This window comes from Monodelphis domestica, chromosome 2 (genome assembly GCF_027887165.1).
Source record: "Monodelphis domestica isolate mMonDom1 chromosome 2, mMonDom1.pri, whole genome shotgun sequence".
Lineage (NCBI taxonomy): Eukaryota > Metazoa > Chordata > Mammalia > Didelphimorphia > Didelphidae > Monodelphis > Monodelphis domestica.
The window spans coordinates 205,854,765-205,876,633 of NC_077228.1; the positions used below are offsets into that span (position 1 = coordinate 205,854,765).

At 34.5% G+C, this 21,869-nt stretch overlaps 1 protein-coding gene across 2 annotated transcripts in view; it reads right to left on the reverse strand.

Moving 5' to 3' along the window:
- The window catches only part of NSF (N-ethylmaleimide sensitive factor, vesicle fusing ATPase), a 217,494-nt gene that overhangs the window by 86,302 nt on the left and 109,323 nt on the right, over positions 1 to 21,869 (reverse strand). For both annotated transcript variants that reach the window (XM_007482500.2, XM_007482501.2), the window contains exons 12-14: positions 21,376 to 21,563; positions 15,588 to 15,683; positions 1,326 to 1,482 (exon numbers count right to left, since the gene is read on the reverse strand). In XM_007482500.2, the coding sequence (XP_007482562.1) occupies positions 1,326 to 1,482; positions 15,588 to 15,683; positions 21,376 to 21,563 (441 nt within the window). The remainder of the gene's footprint in view (positions 1 to 1,325; positions 1,483 to 15,587; positions 15,684 to 21,375; positions 21,564 to 21,869) is intronic.

Genomic DNA, 21,869 nt, shown 5'->3' on the forward strand with positions numbered 1-21,869 from the left:
ACAGCTAGATGGCTCTAGTGGATAGAGAACCAGGCCTAAAAATGAGAGGTTCTTCAAATCTGGTCTCACATACCCTAGCTATAAGAGCCTGGGCAAGTCTCTTAACCCTCATTGCCAGCCCTTATGCATCATCTGCCTTAGAACAAATATACAGTATCGATTCTAAGACAGAAGGTAAGGATTTTTTTTAAAGGGTGGGGCAGAGAGTAGTTGTATATATTTATTCTTAAAAGACTCACTATAAGGGGCAGCTGGATGGCTCTGTGGTCTGAGAGTCAGGCCTAGAGACAAGAAGTCCTAGGTTCAAATCTGGCCTCAGATACTTTCCAGCTGTGTGACCTTGGGCAAGTCACTTAACCTCCATTGCCTAGCCCTTAACACTCTTCTGCCTTGGAGCCAATACACAGTATTGATTATTGGCTCTGAGACAGAAGGTAAGGGTTTAAAAAAAAAAACTCACTATAATTAAAATTTGATGGAAAACCTTTTTAAGCTCTAAGGTCCTAATCAGCCAACTTTCCCCTTTAGATGATCACCTGATACTTGTAGTGCTTCACAGGTTACAAAGTGCTCTGCACTGAGTTCAATTGGACCACCCTACAAACCTCCCACTGAAGGAAGTTCTGGTACTTCTATTGTAACATATCTCTATTTTTTACTTAAGTAAACAGACTCATGCAGGTTAAATAACCAGTACAGAATCATACAGCCAGGAATCAAGTAGTACTTAAGCTGAGGTCTTCTGACATAAGCTTTATTCACAAAATTATGCAATCTTCCTACTTCTATTTTAAGATATGAAGCTTACAATTGAAAGCTTTTAAAAATCTATCTAGAAAGGCTCTTTTCATCTGTTTCATGGGGTAAAACTGAATTTGTATGATTGCTAAAGTAGGGGTTTAGCACTTTTGTTTATTTCACTAGACTAAACCCTTGAGATACGAGAGGGGGGGAATTTTTTTTTTTTTTAAACTAGAGTCCCTACCTTTAAGGTACTGATAATCCGCTTGGAAAAACTAGACCACCACAGCAAAATGACTAGAAAGTAACCAAAAACTATAATGACACTCAGGTAGTAGGAACCTCAAGTGAAATGAGTTCAGAGAAGGGAGATATCACAAATGTTATCCTATGAAAATGATAAAAAGCAAGAAAATATCTACATTATTCAAAAATTTTAATTATATAATTTTAGATACTTAACCAAATCTCAGGTTCAATTTTTTTAAAACCCTACTAAATATTCATGAAAAGGGTGGGATTTTTTATCAGTCTCATAGTCTATTTATTGCTACTTATCTCTTCAGTCCATCATCTTTTCTTACCTTCCAAAAGAACGCTAACCAAAGGTGTGCGGTCACTGTTTTTAGTCTGCTGCACCAAGAGCTCACCATCTTCAAGCACTCTAGTGACTGGGTCACCCCATTTGATGATACCATTCATGATGTAACTTGCATAATCCTCTTGGTTTGTTCCAAATGCCTGTTTTGGAAAAGGGCAGTTCAAAGAACAGTAGTAATCAGAATGGGGGGGAGGGGGGCGGACATTTAAAAGGCACAGGAGATCATTAGCAATTACCACTTTACTACTAAAAAGTGTTTAGGACTATCTTGAATCAATGTAACAGACCTTAAAAGCAAAAGTCTGGGTTGTAATTGCCCACTTACCTTCTTGCCCCTAGGACAAAAAAAAAAAATCCAAAATACCACTTTCAGTGATTTAGAGTGGTTTCCAAATGTTTTTTTATCCTATACCATATTAGTAAAATATTTCTGATGACATATCCCAATATATTTATTTATATGTTTACATATATAAATGCATACCATATATTTAATGCCTATTAATACATATATTTCTAAGTGCTATACATGTACAACTGTACAAATATGTGCACTATAAAACATATCAAAGATATTTAAGAATGAGATTAAATATAAACATTTTGAATTATTTATTGATAGTACAAAAACATTTTTATGCTCCCAAAACATATTAGTTCATAATAATATTTTAGTGAGAATAATGTGATCTCATTGGCCTATTTTTTTTAAATATTAAAGGTTTGGTTCTAAGTTCAATTTACTTCAATCTTTGGTTTTAATGGCTGTCATAGCTGAAGAAGCTGCTTCATACATAGATCAAAACAGAAGTGCATTACTGCTTTCACTTATTAAATTATGATACTCATTTTTTCACTGCCATCCACCATAAGTATACAAAGGTGTTTGTTGAAATTGGGCCAATAAATCACCATCTTGATTTTAGTGTTCAGATGAGAGACACCTGGTCAGTTAACCAATAAGCATCCTTTTTATAAAGCATCTACTATGTGCCTGGCACTATGTTAAGCACTGGGGATACAAAACAGGGCAAAGAACAATTTCCTGCCCTCAAAGAGCTCACAGTATAACAGGGGATGCTACAAGCAAACAAGTACCAATAAACTATATACAGTATGGATAGGAAAAAATTAACAGAAAGAAGGCATTAGAATTAACAGCAATTCAGAAAAGTTTCCTGTAGAAGATGGGACTTTAGTTAAGACTTAAAGGAAGCCAGAAAGAGGCAAAGACAAGATGGCAGCTAAGTAGCAGCAAAAGCCAAAGCTGATCTGATTATCCTTCCATTCCAATCTTTAAGAAGCACTTCAAAAAGACAGGAACACAAACCCAACAACAAGACAGAATCATGGGCCTCTCCCACTGAACACAGTATGAAAGGTATGCAGAGAGAGTTGATTTTCATGGGAGAAGTGGGGGGAGGACCAGAAACAAAACTGCACAAAAAAAAAAGTGCTGGCCAACCAACCCCAATTCCCACCTACAACTATGGGTTTTGCAATTAGGTATAGGCTGACTTTGGTATCCTGGGATAGGGGCTGTACCAGCAGAGGAGGCCCTCAGACTCACCCGTTGAAGCCAGAAGTCCATCTGGTTGAGCACCTTTGGGCCTAGGTGGCTGGCTACATTGAAGACTAAGCCCCAAGGCAGATTAGCTCAAATGGCCTAATCCAGTAAACCAGCAAAGAGAGAATCCACAAGCTTACAGTCCACAGGCAATAAATAAAGAACAGAAAAAGAAGGCAATTATTGAAAGTTTCTATGAGGAAAAAGAATGGGGAGCAGAACCAACAGAGGATGATGGGATACAAGGAACTACAAGCAAAACCTCAAAAAACAAACAAACCTGAAATTAGGGTCACTCTGTGGAAGAACTCAAAAAGGAATTAAAAAAAATTAAATAAGACAGATTGAAGAAAAATTAGAAAAAACCCAACAGCTTAAAAACCAAAATTGGTCAACTGAAGAAGCACAAAAATCCAATGAAGAAAAAAGTGTCTTATAAATTGAAATCAACTCCTGGAAAAACAGGCAAAAAAAAAATCCAATGAAGAAAAGAATGACATGAAAAGAAGAATGAACCAAATGGAAAAGGAGGATCAAAAACTCATGGAAGAAATTCAGTCTTTAAAAATTAGAATTGGGGAAATAAAAGTTAATGACTTCACAACACATCAAGAGACAATAAAACAAAATCAAAAGAATGAAAAAATAGAAGAAAATATGAAATATCTCATTGAAAAAATGATTGACATGGAAAATAAATTCAGGAGAGACGATTTAAGAATTATTGGACTACCTGAAAATCACAACCAAAAAAAAAAATCTAGACATCATATTACAAGAACTGATCCAAGAAAACGGCCCTGATATTCTTTTTTTAAAAATTAATTTATTTAGTCAATTTAGAACATTATTCCTTAGTTACAACTAAGCTACACAACCCATAGCTAACGTGCAATTTCACTGGGTAGTACATGTGTCCTTGATCAAAACCTATTTCCATGATGTTAGTGTTTGCATTAGGATGTTCATTTAGAGTCTACATCCCCACCATATCCCCATGACCCACGTAATCAAGCAGTTGTTTTTCTTCTGTGTTTCTACTCCCACAGTTTTTCCTCTGAATGTGGATAGTGTTCTTTCTCGTAGATCCCTCCAGGTTGTTCAGGATCACTGCATTGCCACTAATGGAAAAGTCCATGACATTCAATTGTACCACAGTGTATTGGACTCTGTGTACAATGCTCTCCCAGTTCTTCTCCTTTCTCTCTGCATCAATTCCTGGAGGTCATTCCAGTTCCCATGGAATTCCTCCAGTTTATTATTCCTTTGAGCACAAGAGTATTCCATCACCAACATATACCACAATTTGTTCAGCCATTCCCCAATTGAAGGGCATCCCCTCATTTTCCAATTTTTTGCCACCACAAAGAGCACAGCCATGAATATAGGGAGGAGAATAATATAAGGGAGAGAGAGGCTGGAAGAGGAGGGGTGACCAAAGACTCTGTAGAGAAGTATGAGGGGAATAAAAAGGGAGGTGGTGGGAAGGGGAATAATATAAGGGAAGGGGAAGGGAGGAGACTGCTAAAAAGCAAAATACTAAAGGGGAAGGAAAGAGTGAAAGGAGAAAGGGCAGGATTAAAAGAGGAAGGCAAAATGGAGGGGAATAGATAGATGGTAATCATAACTGTGAACATAAATGGGATGAACTCACCCATAAAATGGAAACAGTTAGCAGAATGTTTGATTAAAAACCAGAATCCTACTATATGTTGTTTACAATAAACACATTTGAGGCAGATAGACACACATAGGGTAAACATAAGATGCTGAAGCACAATCTATTGGGCTTCAACTGAGACAAAGAAGGCAGGGTAGCAATCATGATCTCAGACAAAGGTAAAGCAAAAATAGATCTGATTAAAAGAGTTAAGGAAGGTAATTACATTTTGATAACAGGCAGTAAAGATAATGAAAAATATCAGTACTTAACATATACGCACCAAGTAGTATAGTATCCAGATTTTTTAAAGGAGAAACTAAAGGAGTGTAAGGAACAAATAGATAGAAAAACCATACTAGAAAGGGACCTCAACTGTCCCCTATCGGAACTAGATAAATGAAACCCAAAAATAAGAAAATAAGGGAAATGAATGAAATTTTAGAAAAATTAAGGGTTAATAGATATCTAGAAAAAATTGAATAGGGATATAAAGGAATATACCTTCTTTTCAGCAGCACATGGTACATATGCAAAAATTGATTATGTACTAAGGCGTAAAAACACAAACAAATGCAGAAAAGCAGAAATAATAAATGCAACCTTTTATATCATGATGCAATAAAAATTATAATTAATAAGGATTCTTGGAGAAGCAAATTAAAAATTAATTGAAAACCAAATAACTTAATTCTTCAAAGAACAAATCATAGAAACAATCACTGATTTCACTGAAGAGAATGACAATGAGGAGACAAAATTTATGGGATAGAGCCAAAGCAGTAATCAGGGGAAAATGTATATCCCCAAGCACTTATGTCAACAAAATAGAAAAAAAGGAGATCAACAAATTGGGCACACAACTTAATAAAAATTAGAAAAAGAACAAATTAAATATTCCCAGATAAAGACTAAATTGGAAATCCTAAAAGTCAAAGGAGAAATTAATAAAATTGAAAGTAAAAGAATTATTGATCCAATAAATGAGACTAGGAACTAGTTCTATGAAAAAAAACAAATAAAATAAAGTATTGGTTAATTTGAATTTTTAAAAAGAAGAGAACTATATAATCAGTATCAAAAATGAAAAGAGTAATGAAGAGGAAATTAAGGCAATTATTAGAAAGTTTTTTGCACACTTATATGACAATAAATATAATAATCTAGGTAAAATGGGTGAATATTTATAAAAATATAAATTGCCTAGATTAACAAAAGAGGGAAGAGTACTTAAACAATCCCACCTCAGAAAAAGAAACTAAACAAGCCATCATGAAACGTCCTAAAAAAAAAATCCCCATGGTCAGATTGATTTACAAGTAAATTCTATCAAACATTCAAAAAACAACTATTCCCAATACAATACAAACTATTTGACAGAATAAGCAAAGAAGAAATTTTATAAAATTCCTTTTATGACACAAATATGGTACTGACTCCAAAGCTAAGAAGACCAAAAACAGACAAAGAAAACTACAGACCAATCACTTTAATGAACAGATGCAAAAATCTTAAATAAGAACACTAGCAAAAAGACTCCAGCAAGTTATCACAAGGATTATTCACTATGATCAGGTGGGATTTATACCAAGAATGCAAGGATGGTTTAATAATTGGGAAAACTATCCACATAATTGACCATATCAACAACCAAACCAAGAGAAATCACATGATTATCTCAACACATGCAGAAAAAGCCTTTGACAAAATACAACACATATTTCTATGGAAAACACTAGAAAGTATGGAAATAGATGGGTCTTTCCTAAAACAAATAAACAGTATATGTTTAAAACCATAAGTAAGCATCATCTGCAATGGGGATAAGTTACAAGCTTTCCCAATAAGATCAGGAGTGAAACAAGGATGCCCATTATCACCTCTGTTATTTAACATTGTACTAGAAACATTAGCAGTAGCAATTAGAGAAGAAAAAGAAATTGAAGGGATTAAAGTAGGCAATGAGGAGACTAAACTATCACTCTTTGCAGATGATATAATGGTCTACTTAAAGAATTCCAGAGAACCAACCAAAAAGCTAGTGGAAATAATCAACAACTTTAACAAAGTCGCAGGATACAAAATAAGCCCCACATAAATCATCAGCATTTCTATATATTTCCAACAAAACTCAGCAGCAAGAGTTAGAAAGAGAAATTCCATTTAAATCATCCTAGACAATATAAAATATTTAGGATCTATTTGCCAAGACAAACACAGGAATTATATGAACACAACTACAAAACACTTTCCACACAATTAAAAGTAAATCTAAATAATTGGAAAAACATTAATTTCTCATAAGTAGGATGAGCTAACATAATAAAAATGGCAATCCTACCCAAATTAATTTACTTATTCAGTGCCATGCCTATCAAACTACCAAGAAACTTTTTTACAGTTAGAAAAAATTATAACAAAATTTATTTGGAAGGATAAAAGATCAAGAATATCAAGGGAACTAATGAAAAAAAATGTGAAGGATGAAGGCCTAGCAGTAAGAGATCTTAAACTGTACTTTAAAGCTGTGATCATCAAAACAATATGGTACTGGGTAAGAGACAGGAGGAAGGATCAATGGAATAGACTTGGGGTAAATGATCTCAGCAAGACAGTGTACGATAAACCCAAAGATCCTACCTTTTGGGACAAGAACCCACTATTAGACAAAAACTGCTAGAAAAATTAGAAAACAGTATGGGAGAGATTAGGTGTATATCAACATCTCACACCCTATACCAAGATAAATTCAGAATGGGTAAATGAATTAAATATAAAGAAGAAAATTATAAGTAAATTAGGTTAATATGGAATAGTTAGTATACCTGCCAGATTTATGGGAAAGGAAAGAATTTAAAACCAAGCAAGAGATAAGAGAATATTACAAAATGTAAAATGAATAATTTTGATTCTATTAAAATTTTTTAAAGGTTTTGTACAAACAAAACTAATGCAACCAAAATTAGAAGGGAAGCAACAAATTGGGGAAAAAAATCTTTATAACAAAAACATCTGACAAAGGTCTAATTTCTCAAATTTATAAGGAGCTAAATAAATTGTACAAAAATTTCAAGCCATTCGCCCAAATGATAAATGGGCAAGAGACATGAATAGGCAGTTTTCAGATAAAGAAATCAAAACTATCAATAACATGTGAAAAGGTATTCTTAATCTCTCACAAATAGAAAAATGCAAATCAAAACAACTCTGAGATACCACCTCACACCTAGCAGACTGGCCAATATGACATAAAAGGAAAATAATAAATCTTGGAAGGGATGTGGTAAAACTGGAACACTAAAGTACTACTGGTGAAGTTGTGAGACCCAACCATTCTGGAAGGCAGAATCTCCAAAGAGCTTTAAATGACTGCCTGCCCTTTGACCCAGCCATACCACTGCTGGGTTTGTACCCCAAAGAAATAATAGGGAAAAATATGAGTTCAAAACATTTATAGCCGCACTCTTTGTGGTGGCAAAAAATTGCAAAATGAGGGGATGCCCTTTGATTGGAGAATGGCTGAACAAATGGTGGTATCTGTTGGTGACGGAATACTATTGTGCTCAAAGGAATAATGAACTGGAGGAATTCCATGGGAACTGGAATGACCTCCAAGAATTTATGCAAAGTGAAAGGAGCAGAACCAGGAAAACATTGTACACAGAGACAGATACACTCTGGCACAATCAAATGTGATGGACTTCTCTACTAGCAGCAATGATATAGGACAATTCTGAGGAACTTATAAGAAAGAATGCTATCCACATCCAGAGAAAGAACTGTGGAAGTAGAAACACAGAAGAAAAACATTTGTTTGATCACATGGTTCAATGGGTACATGATTGGGGATGTTGACTTTAAATTACCACTCTCTTGCAAATATTAATAATAGGGAAATAGGTCTTGCTCAATGATACATGTATATCCCAGTGGAATTGCTCATTGGCTCCCAGGGGGAGGGGGTGAGAAAAGAAGGGAAAGAACATTAATCATGTAACCATGGATTGAAAAATTTTGAAAAATATTCATGTTCAAATCCTACAACTGATAAACAGATAGGTGACTGTGTCAAGTCACATAAACTCTCAATTCCTCATTCAACTGTTAATACAATAAATTATACAGAAATTTTAGTATAAAAAAAGAATTTAACTTTATTTTCTGGTGCTAATGTTGATGCATAAGTTTCAGTTATTTCACTGTATTTTAGCAAATACTCTTCATAAGTATGCAATAGAGATGTCAAAATGTTCCTTGAAATAAAATCTCTTGTTGCATTTAGGCATACAATAAAATTAACTTTGCCAGTGCCTTTCTTTGCTTCTCTAAGGTATGACTGTGAGCCATCATTATATTTAGCTTCAACTTCCTTCTTTCCTTTAGTTTCCTTAGTTTCATGCAAAATGAAAATGCTAGAATCAACATGATTCAAATTCTCCAGGAGTATGTCTATTCAGTCACTGGATATTCTGATTCCTGAAAGTTACATTAAAGTTTTGAGCCAGTCCAAAACCCTTGTGATTCTCAACATCCTTTGCCCCCTTTCCCACCAACAGCTACTTACCCACATAGGACTGAAAGCCATTTTGTATTGGCAGGACCTAATTAACTCCAGGTTATATACAGAGAATTGGAATAAGAAAATACTCCCAAGGGCAGTAACCCAGTATAAACTTAATTTCAGAGATCAATAAAAAAAAGTTCTAAAGAGATGGAAGAGGGGAAATTCCATTGATAGAGCAGATAGATCACTTTAAAGACTAGGCTGACACTGACAGTCAAGAATTTAGGGGGATACTAGTGGTCATTGGGAGATAGTTCATTTTTCCAATATGGTAGTGTTCCTTATTTCTTTAATGAATATTAAGACCTGGTCCAGGATCACCTCCAAAAAGAAAAGGAAAGCATCAAATCTCAACTTTATGTGTCCTTGAACATCTGTACAAATATATTTTCCCATAGTAACAATAAAAAGTATAAAGGCAAATTGTTGCTGAGTACATATTCTTGCCACATCTAATACCTGAGGGTCCACTCAGGTTCTGGGGTCCTCTAAAAATAAATCTGGTGTATTGTCCAGACCATGCTTAAAGCCTTTCCATTATGTGGGGCTTACCATAGTATATGACCCTGTACCATAACCAACTGGTACTTATGGTGATCTCCAAGCTCTGAATTAGTAATAAAGTTGGATTTTGTGGTACCTCACCCACTACCTGAACTATTGTAAAAACCTTATATAAATGTGAGCTCCCTAATTCTAATCTTCTCTCTTCATTCCAGCCTTTAGACTTCTGCAAAGTAATTCTGTTAATGGGCAGGTTTGATCATGTAATTCCTTTGCACAAAAATATTCAGTAGCTCCCTATTACCAACCAATCAAAATACAAAAGCCAGAGAATGGAATTTTAAGCTCTCCATCATCTGGCTCCAAGCTATTTCTTTATCTTATTATAAAACTTTCCCTTTCATGAATTCTGAATTCTGGATTTTAGGTAAACAAGAATTTCATCCATTCCCTATTTCTGCAATGTATTTACTTTTGAATCTTTTCTTACTGAAATCCTTCCCTTTCTTAATATCATCTGGGGATGGACTCAAGTAATTGAAGATGAACAGTCTAAAAATCACCAGACTAAGAAGGGACAAGGTAACTATCTTCTAGCATCTGAAAGTCTATAATGTGGGAAAGATATTAGGTTTGTTCAGTTTGATCCCAGATGGCAGAATCCTCCCAAACCACAGTTATGCATCTTGATAATGTCTTAAGAGGGAATCTGGGTCTCTCCTTAAAAAGGGGAATGTATATGAGTCCTTGTTTTCCTGTATCCTCTATCATCTTTGAGCTTTCAAGTATTATCAGATCATTTCATCTCTAGACAATTGCTGAGACATTTTTAAAATTTTCAACATTTAAATGATTAACTGTTAAAATTTATGCACAGAATTCTGGTTAAGATGATATCATATAAGGTCACTGAAAAAGCTCAGGACTCCCACATAAACTGAAAACAGTCCAAGAAAAGCCAATAGTGAAGAAATCTAAAAAGAACTGCAAGTTGATCCAAGAAATAAATGCAAAGAAAGATGGCCAGGAGGCAAGGGCAGGATAGAAAGACTTAACTAGAGAAGCCAAAGTCCATTTAGTTAAATGCAGAAGGAATTAAGGCAAGAAAAGGTTCATGTGGGGAAGCTGAACTGAACTTTCAGCTTTCAAAAGCTTAAAGAGCTGGAAAAAGGAAAGGAATACAAACTCCTACAAATGGATTTAAAACCAGCAGTACTCGAAACATAGGCAGGCAGGATCACCTCTAGTAACTATATGCTAGAACCAGATCCTATCCTTGCCTGTCAAAACACAAGCAGGGAACAAAATTGTCCCTAGAAAGGTCACTACACAGAGCAAGGGAGCCTGGTAGTATATATACCTCAGAGCACTGGGAGCCAGACCAGAAGAGAGGGCAAATTCAGGATCTAGGCACTAGCCTTAGGAAGGCAGTGTAGGAGGCCTAAGACCAAGTATGATCTTTAGTATCTTTCTGTGGGCTGTTAAAGTCACAGCAGAGATGCAACTAGCTTCAAACTGAGAACTATACAAAGAAAAGGAGAAAGAAACTAGTAGAGGTCTGAAGCCACAGTGGGCAACCAGGAAACTGAGAAAGAAGCCAGGGATTACGGCTGAGGGTAGGGCCAAATACCAGCCTCTTCATCGAGCTTCAGTGGTGGCAGCAACACCCAAATTGTGGCAGAGACAAGAGCAAACAAGACTCAGCCAACCCACCCAAGAGGGCTGCTCCAAGTATCAACTCTCAAACCAAAAACTAAAGCTCAAAATATTAGTAAACAAAAGAAAAAAATCAAATACAATTAAGTAATATTCAATATAATATATAATAACAACGACAATGTTATTTAAACTAATTTATGAATTTGTGTTATACCAATTTAAACTACTCAAAGATTACTTTCTAGAACTACAACTACTTCCTAGAATTTTTAAACAAAATTACAATAAAATACACCAGGTAGAACAAAATGTCAATGATCTCAAGGGAAAAAATATATAAGTAGAAAAGAAAATAGCCTAGCAGTATCAGATTTCAAACTGAATTACAAAGTAATCATCATCAGAACAATTGGGACTGGTTTAAAAAATAAAGTTGATTAATGGAACAGATAAGGAACAAAACATGCAGAAGCAATGGAACATATCAGCATAGTGTTCAACAAAGATAAAGGTCCCAACTCTTGGAGAAATGCCTCATAATTTAGCAAAAACTACTAGGAAAAATGGAAAGCTATTTGGGTTTAAGATCAACATCTCACATTATATATAGTAAAAACCTCCAAATGAATACAAGAACTACATATAAAAAGTGATAATATAAATAAATTACTGAAGAATAGAAGGAACTTTTACAGCTACCAGATGAGGAAGAATTTTCACCAAAGAAAGGAAAGATGGAGTCATGGAGAATTCTGATTATTTAAGACTTCACAAGAAATATTATGCAATAAATAAGTGGTTAAAAAATATGAACAGGCATTTCTCAAATGAAGAATTGCAAGCTATCAACCAAAATATTAAAAAAATGCTTCACATTTTTTTACTAATTATCACTAATAATAAGAGACAGGTAATTTAAACAACTCTGAGGTTCTACTTCATACCTGTCAAACTGGCAAATATGATCAGTAAGGAAAATTGCAATTGTTAAAGTATCTTGGAAGGAGAGGTATGATATTGAATTGCTGGTGGACCTGTGACCTGGCCAAACCATTCTGGAAAGCATTTTAGAACTATACTTCAAAAGTCACCATGCTTTATCAAAGAAAGAGAGAAAAAACTCAAATACACACAAAAAAACTTCTGAGTATTTTTGAAGAAGCAAAGATATGTAAAGAAAGTGAATGCCTACTGATTGGGGAATGGATGAACAAATTATGATATGTGGATTTATTGAGTTATTATTGTTCTCTAAGAAATGGTGAAAGGGCTAGATTCAAAGAAATCTGGGAAGGCTTGTATGAACTGATTCAGAGTAAAGTGAGCAGGAGCAAAAGAACTATTTTTTTTTATTTTTTTTATTTTTTTTAAAATATATTTTATTTGATCATTTCCAAGCATTATTCGTTAAAGACATAGATCATTTTCTTCTCCTCCCCCCCACCCCCCATAGCCGACGCGTAAGTCCACTGGGCATTAGATGTTTTCTTGATTTGAACCCATTGCTTTGTTGATAGTATTTGCATTAGAGTGTTCATTTAGAGTCTATCCTCTGTCATGTCCCCTCAACCTCTGTATTCAGGCAGTTGCTTTTTCTCGGTGTTTCCACTCCCATAGTTTATCCTTTGCTTATGAATGGTGTTTTTTTCTCCTGGATCCCTGCAAGTTGTTCAGGGATATTACACCGCCATTAATGGAGAAGTCCATTACGTTCGATTATACCACAGTGTATTAGTCTCTGTGTACAATGTTCTCCTGGTTCTGCTCCTCTCGCTCTGCATCACTTCCTGGAGGTTGTTCCAGTCTCCATGGAACTCCTCCACTTTATTATTCCTTTTAGCACAATAGTACTCCATCACCAACATATACCACAGTTTGTTCAGCCATTCCCCAATTGATGGGCATCCCCTCGTTTTCCAGTTTTGGGCCACCACAAAGAGCGCAGCTATGAATATTTTTGTACAAGTCTTTGTGTCCATTATCTCTTTGGGGTACAGACCCAGCAGTGCTATGGCTGGGTCAAAGGGTAGATATTCTTTTGTCGCCCTTTGGGCATAGTTCCAAATTGCCCTCCAGAATGGTTGGATCAATTCACAACTCCACCAGCAATGAATTAATGTCCCTACTTTGCCACATCCCCTCCAGCATTCACTACTTTCCTTTGCTGTAATGTTAGCCAATCTGCTAGGTGTGAGGTGATACCTCAGAGTTGTTTTGATTTGGCAAAAGAACTATTTTTACAAAGACCACAAGGTAGGAAAGGAAAATAACTATGAAAGACTTAACTCTTATTGATAAAATGACCAATCATTACTCTAGAAGATAGAGGATAAGAGCATACCTCCCACTACTTGATGAAGACAGACTATGTATAGAATAAGAAACACATTTCTAGATATGAACATTAAAACATAAATTTATTTAATTGACTATTCATGTGAAGGACATTTATTTGGGGGGTAGATAGATGGTACAATAGATTGGGCTAGTGATATTAAAAAGGGGGGGACAGAAAAAAGAATAGAGCATTAATGAAACATTTGGAAAATGCACAGAAAAGACTAAAAGGGAGTTATGAGGGAGATGTAAAACAAGCAGAGCAATGTTAGTAGAACCCCATAAATTTCATGTATGCCAAAAGGAAAAAGTTGTACCTAGTAGATTTCAATTTCATGTGCAATCATCATTTTCTAGCCTTTCTGTATGGAAATGTTCAGATTTGTTTATGATTCTCTAGTTCATAATAAAAACAATAAAGTATATGTGTATATTAAAATAGAACTATATGGAATGTATTATACTGAAACACATGAATGCTTACATGAAACAATGTTGTATGTACACTGATAAAACTATGAAATATATGCATTAAGAACAAAATCTGAAGTAATATAAAAAGTTATAAATTTAGTAAATTTTTTCCCTAAAGTTGATTCAGTTGTTAACAAAAATATACATTTTAAACAAATCAAGTCATAGACTAGAGGAAGGTATTTTTAATAAGAAATATTTTCAACAATAAAAGAAGTTTAAAATTATTCAATTTTTATTGATGTTTATAAATTAAAATGTAGTGCTCTGTAAATACCCTAGAAATCATAAAAGATAACCCTCATTGATTTTTTTATCCTTAAGAGTTCAGTCAATCAACAAGTATTCATTATTGAGCACCAAATTTATAGCAGCCACTGTGCTGAGGATAAAAATACAAAAATAAAACTATCTCTGTGATTAAGTAGCTTACATTCCATTTATGGAAATATAAGTATTCTTACAATATATACAATATAAAAACAAGTAAACAGGTGGTGGAGAGTGGCACTAGCATTTGGAGGGAAAAGGAAAGGGTTCATGAACATGGTGTCTGAACTGAGACTTGAAGGAAACTAAGGATTCTGGAAGGCAGGAGAACAGGAAGTAAGTTACAGGCACTGGGGAAAGAAGATTGACTGTCATGTAATAGGATGAGATAGAAGACCAATATGGCTGGACCATCAAGTGCACTGAGGGAAGTCATGTAAGATAGGGAATGGCACTGGAGTCATGTTGTAAGGGGTTTTAAATGCCAGAGTAGTTTGTAACCAAAAAAAAAAAAAAAGAACTATCTAAAATTTCTTTTTTGCCATCACCTCTTGTGCTCTGGCCACAATGGATAGTCAGTAAATATGACTAATTTTCTTATCCACAATATGGAAGATGATAGGACTCTATTCGAGACTCTAATCAGACAACATCTGAAGGACTAGGTTTAGTTTTGGGAGCCATTAAATGACATTTTTAAATAACATTTACAAACTCCAAAGATAAGTAATAATTTTGGAAACTGTCAGATAAAACATACCTCAATACAGAATACTTAGCTTTGTAAACACTTAAAGAAGACATAATCATTATCTTCAAATATCTTAAGGGCAAATATGGAAGAAGTACTGAATTTATTTAGGCAGATTTAGAATCAGTGGATGGAAATTTAAATAGAGAAAATTGTTACTTCATGAGAAAGAACTTTCCAATAATTAAAACTGATAAAAATAGTGCTCCCTGTTATCAGAAATTTTCCAACGAAGGATAGAAAATTACTGGTAAAGTATATAATAGAGTACATTTTAACAATGAGTGGGAAGTTTGAGATAACCTTTAAGGTCCCTTCCAGGAAATTCTAGGTCTATGATCGTTTGAAATTAGCTATATACAAAAGCAACACTATCTTTAATAATCATGTTGACTAAAGAAGCAATTATTTTTCTCCTGGATTGTGTTGCTGTTTCTATAGTTTAGTATAAATACTCACTGGTTTGATATCATTTTCCAGAGAAGCAAGGAAGTCTCCTCTTGTTACTTGCAGGCTCTCTGCTTTCTCCATATCCACCTCCACTTTGGTGCTGGCCTAGTTAAAATGAAAAAAAGAAAAACGTAAAGACTTTCACAGTCTAAGAATGAGAGTTGTCTATTTAATAAAGTAACATCAAAGGATTTTTAGTTTTTATACAAAATTTAATGAGACAGCAACCAAACCATTAGGCTTTAAAAACTGAGTTTCCTTTTACCTGAGGCATTAAAGTTTCTAAGAACTGAAGAACTATCTTGACATGAATTATCAAACCTTTCAAATCACTTAAAATATCTACTTCCTAGTTATTTCTATCAACTAAATGTTATTTAAAAATCTATCTCTCTACTCTAGGAATTTAGTAGTGGTAGTAATTATAAAGCTAGAATTAATGCTAGAAAAATTAATAAATACTTCTTACAATAAACAAAACACAACCTTTTATCATTAAAATTATTGTTTTCTTTCTTAGGCAATATTATGATAATAATCACATTGATGACAATAGAAGCACAATCTAGAATCCATCCAAGTATAAGAACTGAAATTACAATCAAAGTTATAATTCACAGACAGGTTTTAATCAGGATGGCATTTTCACAAATTTGAAAGCGTACTTCACTATCAGTTCATTTATTTCTGCAGGACCATTCCAGTCTGTCTAAAAGTGTGTAACTGAAGCTCCATGTAGGTGAAGTTTAGAGTCTGAAGGTCCTTATAATGAATCTATATACTTTAAAGAATAAATTTGCTTAAACAAAGTTGATTGTAAAATTAATCTTTGTTAATTAAATCCCACTGACATCTATTACTAAACTGAAGCCATATTTCTCCACAAAAAAATTAAATAAAACCTAGCACCTTTAATCCTCCTCCTCCAAAAAAATTTATATACACTCCTTTTTTCAGTAACTTTAAATGGAGAAGAAAAAAAATAACAAGTTGAGTATATATTTTCATTGATAACAACCAAAATGGAGCATCTCTCCTATTTGGGGCTCTCCATTGAGTTGTCAGATACTTTTCTTTTTAGCCATGTGGTCCTAGCCAACTTGTGGTTGGTCTCAACATGAATGCATGAGTAGTACAAAGGGGTATCCCAGAAATTTACCACAGAATTTATAACAAATATTAAATAAAATTATATCATAATAGATTGTTCATTGTATTCTATTTGCTTAATGAGGCTTTCCTCTTGGGTCTTTACTCCAACAGTTTGCATTTTATTTTATACTTATAAGAAAACTAAATTCAAGTGACAGTTTGAAGGAAAATCTTATCTGTCTTAATCCATTTATATGTGCAATAAAACTTATCTAGACTCCATCAAATAGGTGATGACTTAGATAGGGGCTAGTTTGGAATCCATCTTTAAGTCACAATTAATCATTTACTGACCAAATTAACTGTGTGAATAATGGATAAAACAATGCTTATATGTGGTAAAAAAATCCAATCTATCCTTTGGCATTCTACATATTGAGAAGTTCACAATTATATATCCAGACACTAATTACAAATCCCTCATTCCTCCCAAATTCCACATTCTTTAAATAAGCCATTAAAAGCCCCCTGGCTGTCAACACTGAGTTGGGGGCAGGAGTACTAGTCCGGGGTTGTCCAGGAACTAGTTTCCATATATGAAGTTAGATGTCGATCAGTACTTCCCCTGTCTCTGAGGACTGTAGAGAACTTCCTGGAGTCCTGACAGGTTAAAGAGATTTAGCCCTAGTCACATAGCAAAGAACCTAAATCCTACAATTCAGGATTTTTAAAGCGTGATTTTCCTCAATTAACAAGCTTTTACCATGTTATATTTATAGCAGTGAAGGAATACAGAAGGGTTGTACCCTTCAAGTTACACCTGTAGTAGTTAATAAAACTTGTATTTCAACACTATCAAATATCAAGTGGTCACTCATAAACTTCATAACCTTTTAAAAAATCTGACATTTCGTAGTCCTTATCGCTCCTCTTAAATTAAGGGCAACCAAGTGACCTTAATAAGTCAAATTCAATAACCAAAAAAAAACAGCAAAATCTTTCTTTAAATCCAGAAATCCTGGTGGTGTAGACAAATTGCATATTTGCATAGCTAGGAACTGATTTCACTGCTTAGGTTTTTTTTTTTCCTTTTTGGTGGTAGATTGGTGGAGTGTTTCTATGCATTGTTTTCTTATGAAAGTTTGTTATAAATAGCAATTTATTTGTACGTGGAGGGTAGAAAGAGAAGAAATGGGAGAAAGAAGAAAGTGAAGGAAGAAGGAAAGAAACAGGAGGAAAGAGAGAGAGGGGAAAGATGGGGAAAAAAAAGATAGATAGACTTGAGATTTCATTGGTTTTGGAAATTCCAAATGACAAAATTCCCTCTGCAACTTAAAAGTCCTAGAAAGCTGCCTGGAGAACTGAGAGGTTAAATAATTTTCCCAGTGTTACAAAGTCTGTATGTGTCAGAATAGGATTTGACCTCTTCTATCTTGACCTATATAGGTCTTCCTAATTCTAAAGCCAATTCTCTTTCCAATATACCATACTGCTTCTTGGGGAACAATAAATCCTTTAAAAATGTTTAATTATATTTTTATTTATTTCATTAAATAATTCCCAATTACATGTACATTTTAAAAATTATTTTTTAAATATTTACTTTTGTTACATTTGAGTTCTAAGCTATTTTTCCTCCCTCCTTCCCAGCTCTACCCTACAGAAGGTCAATATTGGACAGATATACATGAAACTGTACAATACATTGTTCCATATATCAGTTCTTTATCAGAAAATATAGTCTTTTAAAAATATTTTGTAAGTGAAAATCCTGAGCAAAATGTGTTGGTAAACCAATTTTAATATATTCAGCTACTATTTTAAAATAGTTCAACACAGACTTGCACCTATAAAGAACAAGAAAGCATTAACCACAAAACCTATACTACCTCAAAACTCTGAATGAAAAGTTCTCTGAACCACATGAAAAAGAAAATTTCTCCACTTCCTACTTGTACTGCTCCTAAGTTGAAAAACTGAAAATATCACTTCTATAATGATCATTAATATTAGTTCTTCACTAATAAAACTTGAGAAGAAAACATAACTCAGCAGAGTCAATACTTCAAAAGCAAGTTCAGATGCCAGTTGCTATTGCCATCAGCTCAAAAAAAGGTAATGTTAATAAAACCACATCCATTTGTGTCCAATAAAAGGGAAGTTCTTCAATGACAACAAATAGTTACGTTGGATATTTGTAGGACAAGATTGGAACCACAAAAAAATCAGTATATACAAAGGAAAAATAAAAACTGGTAGGTGTGACTAAAAACAATAGGCTGTATAACTGGATGTGCTATATATATATATATATACATATATATATATATATATGTTAGTGGCTATAAATGAAGGTATGGGTCATTTTTATAGGCTGAGATAAGTCAATGTTGTATTTCTCTTTTTATATACTGAAATGTTTGTGATTATTGAAGATTGTTACATTCATAATATTTAAAGAGGAAAAAACCAATTAATGCAAGTATTCTTAACTTGGGCTTCATAAATTTGTTTTGTTTTTTTTTTTATTTCATAACTGTTTCAATATAATTAGGTTTTTTTGTATTTCATTTTATTAATTTAAAAACATTCTTCTGAGATTGGGTCCTTAAGTTTCACCAACCTGCCAAAAGGGTTGATGACAAAATCAAGATTAAGAACCTCTGTTACGGTAGGGGAAAGACAGTTTTCAAGATCTCCCCTTTTCTTCCCCAATTTCAAAAAGACAATTTGTTCTGAGAAGATGATTGAACTGCCAAAGGTGAAAAAAGAATTTACATTTATCCTAAACTATCCTAAATTAACTTTTGGTGTACCTGATTCAAAAGGAGAAATTTTATTAGGCAGTATTGCATTGAAGGTATTGAAACAGTGCATTTTAGATATATTTGATATCTAAATTATTTTTTATTTCATCAGCATGAAGGAATTCCCACGGATTGTGCAAATAATCACAACCTATCTATGACTTAGTAGACAAGTCCTATGTGGACAAGTCATTTAGGAGTTAAATAATCTGTTCAGGGTCACACAGTTACTAAATGTTAGAAACAAGATTGGAACCTGAGCCTTCCGGGCCCCAAACCAGCAACTTGAGCCATGATGCACCTATAAAACCCCAGAGTTTATCTATATGAAAATAAAAGTAGCCTTCCCATCTCCAAATATTTAAAAGTCAACTTCCCTTGGCATTCCAAATTTCTTCAGATGTAAGAGCAGAACCAACTTCTCAGCAAACATCCCAATGTTTGATTACTTTAGATGACTACAATGTGGTACATAATAGATCAGTGGGGGTTTTCACCTCTCATCCAAATCCTGCTACTTGTATATATTACTGATGCATGACTTAAGATTTTAATCTGGAAGGGACTTTAAAGATCATCTAATGTAATTCTCTCATTTTGCAGATGACAAAACTAAGACCCAGAAAGATAAAATCAACTTGCCCAGTATCATACAATTCCCAAGGGGCAGAATTGGGATTTAAACCCAAGTTCTCTAATTCCAAAACCTGTCCTTTTTCCAGACCAGCACAAAAGCATGCTTTTCTCTCCTACTGTAATTTTAAAAAGATCCTTTTTTAAATGAACATGTAATTTGTAATTCTGTGTAAAACAGAGAGATGTAGCCTGTGCTAGGTCACTCTTCTTCCTAGTTTTTGAACTATCAGTATCCTACAAAATTAAATCCTCAGCACTCCTACTCCTCTCTCTCTTTCTCTTTATACTAACATGAAAAATTCATTGGCTCTGTGTTTCATCTATCATCTATTTGCAGACTGATAGAGCTCACATCTCCACTCATGAGACCTAACACCTGACCTAAAATTGTATTATAGTTTAATTTCTTCATATTCTATCTCATATATGGGTCCTACAAATACCTGGATCATATTATGATAAATATTGAATATAATCAATATTAAACTCTCAAAGCATTAGGGGTTAATCAAAGCTGAGGAACATTCTAAGGTCTAGAACACCTAAAACAATTTAAAGAAATAGCAAGTCAAGGAAAGGGAAAAATCAAGATTCAGGATCAGGTTGTTGGACTAGTATCTCAAACAATCTCAGAGTTGGAAGGGGCCACAGAAGTCATTTAGTGTAATCTATAGCTGAAGAGTCATGTAGCCTCTTCCTGAATACTGCAAGTGACAGCAAACTCACCATTCAATGAAGTAGGACATTTCACTTTTGTACAGTTTCTAATTATTAAATGGTATTCTTTGTATTGAGTAAAATTTGCTTCTCTGAAACTGCCACCCATTTCTCGTAGATTTTGCTAAGCAGAACAAATCTAAGCCATCTTCCATCTGACAGCTCTTCAAGGCTGCTATCACAATCCCCCTATATCTCCTCTTTTTGAAGCTAAACAACTGCAATTCCTTCACCAAACTACTCCATGACATGGTCTCTAGGGCTCTAATAATCCTGGTTGCAGTCTAGTTTGTCAATGTCCTCTGAACAAATGACATTCAGATGTGATCTGACCAGGATAGAATCCAGTAAAATTATACTTCTATTTTCTTACAAACTTTGTACCTATTAATGAGACCTAAGTTCACTCTATATCCATTAATTTCTACCTCAAATGGGGATCTAAGTGTGATCAGTACCATTCTTTCTACTCCCTGGCATGCCCAAAAGGACACCACCTTTTGTAAGGTTGCTGACCCCTGCTCTATGGAGGTGAAGCTACTGACCTTAATGTGCCTATTCATTGCAGTGGATTGGGCAGCTCGAACCAGACCCTCCAGTTCAGCTCCACTGAAGTTCTTGGTCTCCACAGCCAGCTCCTTAATATCCACATCAGCAGCCAGCAGCTGATGTCCTCTCATCCTGGCTGTGTGGATGTGAAGGATCTGCAGCCGACCTTTTTCATCTGGCAAACCTGACAGTTGAAAACAGACAGTGAGAGGTGCAGTTCAGAGGAAAGAAGCCACAGAACTCTTAGAAAGGCCTGCTTTAAGCCTAGATCTTACCCACATTCACTCTGTGACCTGGGGTAAATCTCTTAACCTCTCAGTGCCCCAGGAACTGAGATGACTTGCATCAGCAGAGGTCATTTTCTCATCAGGAATTCCCTATAAGTCCCAAACACACACAAAGGGAAGGCGGTCTCTATCAATGGAGTGACCAGAATACACATCTTTTCTTTTGAGTGCGAGAAGTACGTAAGCATGTGTTGCTCATAAAA